General features: G+C 42.8%; 1 protein-coding gene and 1 pseudogene across 3 annotated transcripts; both read left to right on the forward strand.

Annotated features, from left to right (window-relative positions):
• Positions 1-43: 43 nt before the first annotated feature.
• Positions 44-6,320, forward strand: LOC120606070 (uncharacterized). Of its 3 annotated transcripts, XR_005653822.1 has the most exons (3): positions 44-1,380; positions 5,808-5,981; positions 6,157-6,320. XR_005653822.1 is itself a non-coding variant. In XM_039867192.1 (2 exons), the coding sequence occupies exons 1-2, from the start codon at positions 409-411 to the stop codon at positions 4,230-4,232; spliced, it is 1,080 nt and encodes a 359-aa protein (XP_039723126.1). In that variant the 5' UTR covers positions 44-408; the 3' UTR covers positions 4,233-4,844. The 3 variants fall into 3 exon arrangements, 2 of the variants coding, with proteins under 2 accessions (XP_039723126.1, XP_039723127.1); XM_039867192.1 differs by lacking the exons at positions 5,808-5,981; positions 6,157-6,320 and adding an exon at positions 4,125-4,844; XM_039867193.1 differs by lacking the exons at positions 5,808-5,981; positions 6,157-6,320 and adding an exon at positions 2,632-2,671.
• Positions 6,321-6,877: 557 nt separating this feature from the next.
• LOC120606076 (uncharacterized) lies at positions 6,878-6,997 on the forward strand (annotated as a pseudogene).
• The last annotated feature ends 4,262 nt before the right edge of the window (positions 6,998-11,259 follow it).

Consider the following 11,259-nt stretch of genomic DNA (forward strand, 5'->3'; position numbering starts at 1 on the left):
CTTTAAGAGCATACTTGGTTTGGTCTATTCTATACAGGCCACAACATTTTGGAGGCCCCAGCGAGATCCACACCTTCAGGTAAGGAGATCTGTTGGTTGTGTGGTCGCTGCTGTGATGGGGGTGGGGATCCCCGTGTGCTTGGGAAGGCCTCTGGGGATTTCACCCAGCCCGGGCCAGGATCCCCCCTCCTCTCGGCAGTGGCAAAAGGGGGAACCACCTGTATGCTCTAAGGCTGTATCAGAAGGGGGCCCAGGGGACCTAGTGAGTCGGACGCGACACAGGATCACTGGTCCAGTGGGGGCTGTGACGACAGACCCCCACCTAGGTTTAGTGTTAAGTGTGCTTATTCATTTGTCTGTTTGTCTGATTGATTGTCTGTGTTTGCTTCTGCTCTGTTTTGTGTAATAATGGGGCAAACACCTGGGAAACTGACACCACTCCAATGTTTACTTAATCACTTTAAAGATTTTAGGAAAAGGGCACAAGGATATGGGGCTTCGGTAACTCCTTTTGATTTACAGAGATTTTGTCAATTGGACTGGCCCACCCTTGGAGTCGGGTGGCCCAGTGAAGGTTCGTTTGACTTGCAAATGGCTTTCAGGGTCAGAGGTATAGTTTATGGGAATCCAGGCCACCCGGATCAAGCTCCTTACCTTGATGTATGGATTGATATCATGTCAGATGCCCCTAAGTATTTGAAAACATGCCAAAGTACTGTATCATCAATAATGGCGGCAGTTCCAACCAGCCCACCCCAGAAGCCTCCAGTATTGCTGGCTCCACCAGAAGATCCACCTGAACTGGCCATACCCCCTCCGTACCCGCGCCCCAACGTTTCGGGGTTCGGAGCGCATGGAGAATTAAGTAGTCCCCCACATACCCGTACTGGGTTGCAATACCAGCCTCCCCCTGATTCCACGACATCACTGGTGCCCGTGTTGGCACCCTTGAAAGAGGTCATGCCACCTGGAGACACCACCCCTATGATGTTGTATGTTCCTTTTACTACTAGTGATTTGTATAATTGGAAATTGCAGACACCCCCCCACCCATTTTCTGAAAAACTACAAGGGTTAACTTCTCTACTTGAGACCATTTTCTTTACTCATCAGCCTACCTGGGATGATTGTCAACAGTCGTTACAGGTTTTGTTCACTACAGAGGAAAAAGGCAGAACTTTAGAAGAAGGGAGAAAGCATGTATTAGAACCCACAGGTCAGTCCACAACGGATCCTGTTCGGATGCAACTTGTGTTCTCCAGTACTCGTCCCGACTGGGACCCCAACACCACTCAAGATAAAGAGGCTCTCCAACGGTATCGCCAGTTGTTGTTGCAGGGCCTAAGAGCGGCTGCCCATCACCCAATAAATTTGTCTAAGGTAAGTGAGGTGTTACAGGGGAAAGGTGAATCACCATCTGCCTTTTTAGAAAGGTTACTGGAGTCTTATCGCTTATATACTCCTATAGATCCTGAAGATCCAGTCAATAGATGGGCAATTAATTTGGCTTTTGTTAGTCAGTCAGCCCCAGATATTAAAAAGAAATTACAAAAATTAGAAGGATTTGAGGGTGAGAATTTATCCAAGCTACTAGAGATAGCACAGAAGGTATTTAACAATAGGGAGTATGTGCAGAAGGTCATGTTTGTGGGACAACAAGGAAACCGACCTCCTTGGGGAAAAAAATCCCTAACAATAGAAGGGGACCCAGCAACGAAGAAGGCCAAAATAGAAAACCCAGGCTAGGAAGAGACCAATGTGCTATTTGCAAGGAGAAAGGCCATTGGAAAAATGAGTGCTCTGAAAAAGGGAAGAATTCTAAGGAAAAAGAAGAAAAAAGGCCCCTCATTCTTTTAGAAGATGAATAGGGATGTCAGGGCTCTTATCTAATGAGCCCCAGAGAGCCCAAGGTAACTTTGCAAGTAGGGGGCAAACCTGTGAACTTTTTAGTTGATACTGGTGCAACTTACTCAGTTTTAACAGAAACTGCTGGTCCATTTTGAATGGGAAGATCCAGATGGAATGTTTTCAGGACAACTAACATGGACTAGGTTGCCACAAGAATTTAAAAATTCCCCCACATTGTTTGATGAGGCATTAGGAAAAGACTTGATTGAGTATAGACAACAACATCCGAAGGTCACGCTCTTGTAGTATGTGGATGATTTACTGCTAGCTGCTGAGACAAAGGAAGAATGCCAACAGGCGACAAAGGATTTGTTGCAAGAACTCCAAAGGAAAGGGTATCGGTGTTTGCCAAAAAGGCCCAGCTTTGCACTTCGCAGGCCACGTACCTGGGATATAACTTAGAAAGAGGGACCTGAAAGCTCTCACCCAGCAGGATCCAGGCAATACTTGGCATCCCTACCCCACAGACTAAGAGGCAGATGCGAGAGTTTCTAGGGGCGATAGGTTATTGCCGTCTCTGGATTCCTGGATTTGCTGATCTAGCTAAACCCCTGTACACTAGCACAGGGGGAAAGGAAGACAGACTGAGCTGGGGCACGGAACAACAACAGGCCTTTGAAGCCTTGAAGCAAACCTTGACCTCAGCCCCCGCTTTGGCTCTGCCAGACTTAGAAAAGCCGTTCCAACTATTTGTGACTGAGACCCAGTTTTTGAAAACTGCAGCCCTGAACCCCGCCACGCTGCTCCCGGATGATGACCCGCAGGCTCCATTGCATGACTGTGTTCAGCACCTTGAGCAGGTAACTGGACTACGACCAGACTTGAAGGATGAGCCGTGGCCTAATCCGGATGCGGTATTATTTACCGATAGAAGCAGTTTTGTATCCAACGGAGTAAGGTATGCCGGGGCAGCCGTAGTAACAGTCAGGGATGTGATATGGGCACAGGCCCTAAGCCATGGGACATCGGCACAGAGGGCTGAACTTATAGCCTTAACACAAGCTTTACGGTGGGGAAAGAATAAGACTGTGAACATCTATACTGACAGTAGATATGCCTTTGCTACTGCCCACGTACATGGAGCTTTATATAAGGAAAGAGGACTTTTAACATCAGGAGGCAAAGAAATTAAAAATAGGGAAGAGATCTTAGCCCTGTTAGAAGCCATTTGGCTATCAAAATAGCCATAATTCATTGTCCTGGACACTAAAATTTGGCTACCAAAGTAGCCATAATTCATTGTCCTAGACACCAAAATGCAGAGACTGAGGTGGCACAAGGAAATTCCTTTGCAGATCAGATAGCAAAGGATGCTGCCAGAAAACCAGTGGGGCCCGTAGACATCTTGCCTTTAAAGCTTCCCCCGGCCTTTGAAGAAAGGCCTGAGTATACCCCGTTCGACTTGGAATTAAGTGAAAGACTGGGAAGAAAAGGGAAAACAAGAATAGAGAATGCTCCCTAATGGAAGACTGCTCCTTCCTCAGGCTTTGGGAAGGACCTTAGTGGACTTAACACACCAGTCCACCCATCTAGGAGGAACCAAGTTAATTGAACTATTGAAAAGGGATTATTATGTTCCAGGACTGAAAAGTTTAGCCAAGGACGTGGCTAATAGGTGTGCAGTATGTGCACAAGTAAACCAAGGAAGGACCTCCACGGAACAAGGAGTGAGACTCAGGGGAAAGAGACCTGGAGAGCACTGGGAGCTTGATTTTACAGAAGTTACGCCTGGAACTTTTAGATTTAAGTACCTATTAGTTTTTATTGACACATACTCTGGATGGACTGAGGCCTATCCCACTAAGCATGAAACTGCACAAGTAGTAGCTAAGAAATTAGTATCAGAGATAGTTCCAAGATTTGGCCTGCCCATAACATTGGGGTCCAACAATGGCCCAGCGTTTATCGCTGTAACTAGTCTAATTATGGCAAAATTACTAGGAATAGAATGGAAATTGCATTGTGCTTATAGACCACAGAGTTCAGGCCAGGTAGAGAGGATAAATAGGACTTTAAAAGAAACATTGACTAAGTATAAATTAGAAACTGGCGAAAATTGGGTAAGCCTCCTTCCCTTTTCACTTCTCCGCGCTAGATGTACCCTCTATGTAAAAGGAATAACGCCTTATGAAATTATGTTTGGGCATCCACCCCCTTTACTGCCCAAACTAGGAAGTAGAAAAGAAATAGAAGTACATAATCTGTCCTTGCTTAAGTCTTTGCAGGCTTTACAATTAGCCCGAAGAGATGTGAATCATCTGGTGTCGGCCACCAGAGAAGATAAGAACTTCTCCTCCCAGTCCCACTCTTATGTGACTGGGTGACTGGGTCTGGATAAAGAAAGTGCAACCTGCTGCTCTTGAGCCTCGATGGGAAGGCTTGGTTCCTGTCGTCTTGACCACACCAACAGCGGTTAAGGTCCCTGGACGACGCCATTGGATCCATCACACCCAACTCAAAGCAGCCCAGCCTCCGGATACTGACCAGAGATAGAAAGCAACGCCCACTGGAGATCCCCTCAAATTAAGACTTTCACGGATTTAATATTTTTACTTGCAGCTTGTGTAGCTGCCAATCCTCATCAACCCACATTGCTTAAATGGAACTAAAAACTACTACAAGGTCAGTCATGGTATGAAGGTTTATTTAATGCAGCCCCTTGGTTAACGACATTATTGTCATCTATTGCTGGACTTTTGATATTGGCTTTTCTAGGACTGCTGTTTAGACCATGTATAGTGAATTGCCTTATAAATTATATTAAACAGAGAGTCCAGGCTGTTAAATTAATGGTATTATCTACTCAAATAACAGGGGTACCTCAGTTGCCCCCAGTTTATAGGAAATCAAAGATTTGATATATGCCTTAAAACCAGTGGGGAATGTGATAGCCTGCTGAAATGTGAAAGGGTTAAAGGATAATTAAAACCTGAAACTAGACAAAAGAAGTCTATACCTTAGTCCTAGTTTCTGGAACCCCTAACTACATTCTGTTAATCATGAAACTTGTAACAATGAGCTCGTATGCTAACTGCCAATTTTAGCCTGTGTAACCCTGCTTGCTTGCGTGGCATAAAAAATAATCAATTGTATATAAGCTGAAAATTACTGTTTGGCCATCGCCCATGGGAACACTGGCTATTGCCCATGGGAACATAGGCAATCACCCATAGGAACATAACATTCTAACAACAAGCTTTCTGCTTCTGTACTGCCCGCTTGCACACCTGACCAGTGGGTTGACAGGTAGTGAATAGGAGAAAGATGGACCTTTGTGTTTAAGATGAATGAGGAATGGGATTTAGGGCTTAAAAACCTTGTATCTTGGCATTTCGGGGCTGCTCCTTTGTACAGGACAGCCGCCGGCTAATAAACAGCCTTTAAGAGCATACTTGGTTTGGTCTATTCTATACAGGCCACAACAGTAGCAGTGAACGCAAAGCTTTAAGTGCTTTTATACTGTGGATAAAAAAGGGGACACAGACTAAATCTGACAAGGTCAGCAGAGGCCAGCATGGTGGGCCTATAAACTCAGAGACTGAAATTACCCACATAGGATGGTTTGAACATAAAAATTCCTAAAAGTGGGTCATGGTGGGTAGTCACACCCTAGGCCTATGGCTTCTTTGACAAAGGTCAATCTTTACCTTAAGTGAGCCTGTCTATTGTCTTTGTGCATATAAGATAACATACCCTTGGAATGTTAGAGTCATCTCCTTCTTTCTGGACCGCTCAGGGCACAGCCCACTGCACCAGAGCACAAGACCACAGAACAGCTCGTGATTATCTTGTTTCCTGCATACCATCTCTATGCGCTATAAATGTTAATTATTAACTATCCTGTACCCACCAATGTAAAAGAAATATGTCTCTCCATTTTACTTTTTATCTAATCCTAGAGATTTCCCCACTTTGCTTTCTCCTGCCACCTTAATCTACCATCATTGGATTTCATGTTGTTGCCAGAAGTGACACCCGTTGGAGGAATCTGGACTCTCAGACAACTTTGTTAGTGGAAGAAGAGTTTATTAGGCTGGCGGAGCCCGTGAGGCAAAAGACACAAGCTCGTTTTGGTTAGCTTTCTTACAGTTTATATACCCTGGTAGTGTTCCATGCAAGGGGCATGTAATTCCTTTGTCTGAGGGTCTACATGCACCTCCTGACTCAGGATGGGAGGGGGAGTTTCGAGTCGGGGAAGGAATTTCTGGACCATCAGTCTTATCTATTTACAGATTGTTTCTCCTTTAGGTGTGACAAGTTTACAGGATGCCATTTAAAGATCCATAAGATGTGGTTAATCTACAACCTACTGAGTTGGTCATTTCTGCAAGCCCTTTCCTTTGCAATTTTCAGGTGCCTCCTTTCTTAATGTAACCCTCATATCCCCTCTTTTGATTCTAATATATAAAATATGTTGCAAAGCTGCCATTCTCCAAAGCATTTTCTCAATCTATTGAGATTTTGCTTCCTGGCCATTGTCATCAGTTTGGCTTAAATGAACTCATTAAAATTCTCTACAAGTTTGAGCATTTCTTATGTCGACAATACACTCAAGACTCAAATGTCCATCCACAACCCCACACCTCTACCCTGAATTCCAGATGGAATTCTCTCTCCACTTGAATATTTTATAGCAGGAGTCCTCAATCTCTGGGCCTTGGACCGGTACCAGTCCATGGCTTGTTAGGAACTGGGCCACACAGCAAGAGGTGAGTGGTGGGCAAGCAAGAGAAACTTCATCTGTATTTGCAGCTGCTCCCCAGCACTAGCATCACTGCCTCGGCTCCACCTCAGATAATCAGGCATTAGACTCTTGTAGGAGCCCAAACCCTACTGTGGACTACACATGCAAGGGATCTAGGTTGTGAGTTTTTTATGAAAATCTAATGCCTGATGATCTGAGGTGGAGTTGAGGTGGTGATGCTAGCAGTGAGGAGCGTGTACAAATACCAGTTAACATTAGCATAGAGACTACGGCCATGCTACTCTGAACAAGCCCGATCCCCTCTGATCTGGGAAGCTAAAGCAGGGTCAGGCCTGGTTAGTTCTTGGATGGGAGACCACCCAGGAAGACTGGGTGCTGTAGGCATAAAAAATAAAAAATGAGAGATTGTAAGCTGGCAAGGTTCTTGCAATCTGTGAGGTCAATCGAGGGTTTTGCCTAAAAAAAAAAAAAAAAAAAAAAAAAAAAGTTAGCATAGAGGTTTGCCTGCACAGAGATGATGATAAATCAATTGCTTGAAGACTCATATCAAAACCTTATCAGTGAGTGGCAAGTGACAATTAAGCTGCACTGGTGGCAGGCTTTATAGTGGCAAATGAGTTGTACTTTAATTGTACAGCTGCACCTGGTGGCAGGCTTTAAGCCAAGATCTGACACTTATTTTAGTCTGCATTTGGCCCACCCATTTTTTTTACTTACCACTTTGGTCCACGCCTCTTTCTCACACTGTGCACTTGTTTCAGTCACAGTTTTGGTAAGCTCACAAGCTAACCCTAGTAAAAATAAGTAAAAGACAAATATCCCTGGAGAGCTTCTTTGAAAGCGGGGAAAGACCCAATGATGAGATAGCAGAAGACTCTAAGTCTGCCAACAAAAAGAAAGCTGCATTTAAAAGAAAATACCCAGCTTTAAAAAAAATAAGAAGAAGAAGAAAGGCGGCGTCAAAGACTATAGCTTTTAAAAAAGTTGTTGTTGGAAAGAGAAAAGAGAAAAGGAGGAGAGGGGAGGAAGGAAAAGAGAGAAAGAAGGAAGGAAGAAGAAGGAAGGAAGGAAGGAAGGAATGAAAACAGAAGAAGGAAGGAAGGAATGAAGGAAGGAAAATAATGAAGGAAGAAGGAAGAATGAAGGAAGGAAAAAAAAATGAAGGAAGGAAGGAAGGAAGGAAGGAAGGAAAAAAAAAAGGAAGGAAGAGGAAGGAAGGAAAGAAAAGAAAAGAAAGAAAGAAAGAAAGAAAGAAAGAAAGAAAGAAAGAAAGAAAGAAAGAAAGAAAGAAAGAAAGAAAGAAAGAAAGAAAGAGAAAGAGAGAAAAAGACTAGCAGCTTTTGAAACTAAATAAATAAAATACCAAGAGTCCTACTTAAATTACAGGTTCATTGCAATAGGTAATTCATATTCTCCAAGCCATAGCATGTGGAGACCAGCTATCCAACAAAGCCATGAAATGTTCAACACGGCTTCGCCACATCGAGACCAAGCACCCTGCATTAAAAGACAAGCCTTTGAAGTTTTTCAAAAGAAAATAATGTGAATACGAAGAACAGAAGCAATTATTGAAGACCACCATTTTATCAAATGTGTCTGCACTGAGAGCATCAATCTTAGCGGCTAACCGCATTGCTAAAGAAGCTTTTTACTACGAGTGAAGAGTTGATCCTGCCTGCTGCTAAGGACATTTGTCATAAACTTTTAGGAGAGGCTGCAATTCAAAAGGTGGCTCATGTTCCTCTTTCAGCTAGCACCATCACTAGAGGAATTGATAAAATAGCAGAGATATTGAGGCGCAATTGTTAGAGGCTTAATGAGTCACTGTGGTACGCAATCCAGATTGATGAGTCTACCAGCGTTGGCAGAAAGGTAACAATGCTTGTTTTTGTACAATATATTTTTCATAAGGATGTGCATGAGGAAATGTTATGTGCATTTTGTTGCCAACCAACACCACAGCTGCAGAACTATTCAAGGTTTTGAATGATTACATATCAGGAAAAGTGAATTGGTCATTTTGTGTCAGTATATGCAAAGATAAAGTGGCTGTCATGACTGACTTTCTGGCTTCACTACTTGGGTCAAAGAGGTCACTTCTGAATGTGAGTCTAAGCACTGTGTCATTCACAGACAAATGCTGGCTGGCCGAAAAATGTCACCTGAACTTAACATTTTGCAAGATGCAGTTAAAATTATCAGCCACATTAAAGTACATGCCTTTAACTCACACCCGTCCATGCAGCTCTGTGAGGAGATGAACGCAGAGAACACACGTCTTCTCTTTCTAAAGGTCACTGGCCAGAGTTTTTGAGTTATGAGAGCCGCTCCAGAGATTTCTTTTAGAAAAAGAATCACCACTGCCAGCACATTTCAGTGACACAGAATGGGTCACAAAACTTGCTTACTTGTGTGACACATTTAACCAACTCAATCTGTCACTTCAGGGGAGAATAAGAACTGTGTTCAAGTCAGCAGATAAAGTGGCTGCATTCAAAGCCAAACTGAAGTTATGGGGGCGACAAGTGACCATAGGGATTTTTGACATGTTTCAAACATTAGCAGAGATTTTTGAAAGAGACTGAGCCAGGGCGTTCTTTCTCCCAGCTGGTGCATGATCACCTGTCTGAGCTTTCAGAAAAGTTTGAGCATTACTTCCCAACCACAAAAGCCCCCTGAACTGGGAAGGAATGGATCCGTGACCCATTTGTGAATAAGACAGATGAATCGATTTTGTCCGTGCTGGAAGAGGATAAACTGCTTGAGATCGCAAATGACAGTGGCCTTAAAAGTATGTTTGAGACAACTTTGAATCTCCATACATTCTGGATTAAAGTCAAGGCGGAATATCCTAAAATTGCTACAAAAGCACTAAAAAGCTTGCTTCCTTTTCCAACACCCTGTCTTTGTGAAGCAGGATTTTCTGCAGTGACAGCAACCAAAATGAGATTTCGGAGTAGACTGGACATAAGCAATGCACTTCGAGTGTCACTGTCTTCCATCACCCTGAGATGGGACCATCTAGTTGCAGGAAAACAAGCTAAGGGCTCCCACTGATTCTGCATTAAGGTGAGTTGCACAATTATTTAATTATATATTACAATGTAATAAGAATAGAAATAAAGTGCACAATAAATGTAATGTGCCTGAATCACTCCAAAACAACCTCTTGCCCCTGGTCCATGAAAAAATTGTCTTCCATGAAACCAGTGCCTGGTGCAAAAAAAAGGTTGGGGACCGCTGTTTTATACTGTCACCATAAGAAACATCCAAAACCTGTAGAAAATTTGTATAAGAGTTTTTTTGAGGCAAACCGATGACATGTGCCAGGGAGCAAGATCTCAAATGCTCTAGAGAATAACAGTTTTGCAGCTCCTTTTATGCATTTGAAATTAAGGAGAGGATATACAGAAGATTGGAGAAGCAAAGCAGGGATTGGATCACAGGATAGTTAACAAGATTATGTGCCTTCTTGAGCATTAATTCTTGTTTCAATGGGTATTCCTTCTGGTATTTCAAAGGTATGTTAACCTAGATTCACAAGATAGACAGGGCTGGCTTAAAACCTCTTACAAAAGAAGTTATAGGCCTTGGGTGTAGCTACCAACCATGACCTGCCTAGTCAGGAATTTATGATCTGATTACCCTGTGAGGTTACTCTCCAAAGGACCCCCTTTTTTGGTCCACAATAAATACTTTTATTTATTTTTTATTTTTTTTAAATTTATTTATTTTAATTAATTTCAAGTATATAGTACATTGGTTAGACATTTAAATAGTTCATAAAATGATCTCCCTAATTGCTCCCTCCTTCCCTTGACCCTCCACCTCACCAACATATTAATGCTAACTGTATTCCCTATGCCATGCTCCCCACCCCCATGACCATCCAGCAGCTAATAATTTGTACTTCTTTAACCCCTCACCCCATTCTCCCAGCCCTCCAACCCCCACACCCCTCTGTCTGTCATCAAATTGTCCACTATATTGGTTAGTCTGTTTTTGATTAGTTTGTTCTTTTTTATTTCTTAGATTCCGCATATAAGTGAAATCACGTAGTGTTTATCTTTCTCTCTGACTTAAATACCATCTAGGTCCATCAAAGCAATATCTTTTTCCATCCCCTTCCTTTTAGTCTCTGTGTGTCTTTTAATCTGAGTCTTTTGTATTTTTTCTTTTTAAAGAAGTCCCTCCAACATTGCCTGTAATACTGGCCGGGTAGTGATAAATTCCTTTAGCTTATTTTTGTCTGGGAAGCTCTTTATCTGTCCTTCACCTCTAAATGATAGCTTTGCTGGATAAATTATTCTTGGTTGTAGATCCTGGGTCTTCACCCTTTCGAATATGTTGTGCCAAGCCCTTCTGTCCTGCAAAGTTTGTTTTGAGAAATCAGCTGCCAGTCTTATGGGTGTTCCCTTATAAGCAACTATCTGTTTTTTCTCTTGCTGCTTTTTAATGTTCTTTCTTTGTATTTAACCTTTGGCATTTTAATTATGATGTATCGTGGCGTGCGCCTCTTTGGATCCCAGATTTTTGGAATTCTCTGAGCTTCCTGGGGTTTTATGTCCATTTCCTTCACCACATTAGGGAAGTTTTCCATCATCATTTCTTCAAATGACTGTTCAACATCTTGATTTTCTCCCGTT

The sequence above is a fragment of the Pteropus medius genome, unplaced genomic scaffold (genome assembly GCF_902729225.1).
Source record: "Pteropus medius unplaced genomic scaffold, Ma_sr-lr_union100, whole genome shotgun sequence".
In the NCBI taxonomy this organism is placed as follows: Eukaryota; Metazoa; Chordata; class Mammalia; order Chiroptera; family Pteropodidae; genus Pteropus; species Pteropus medius.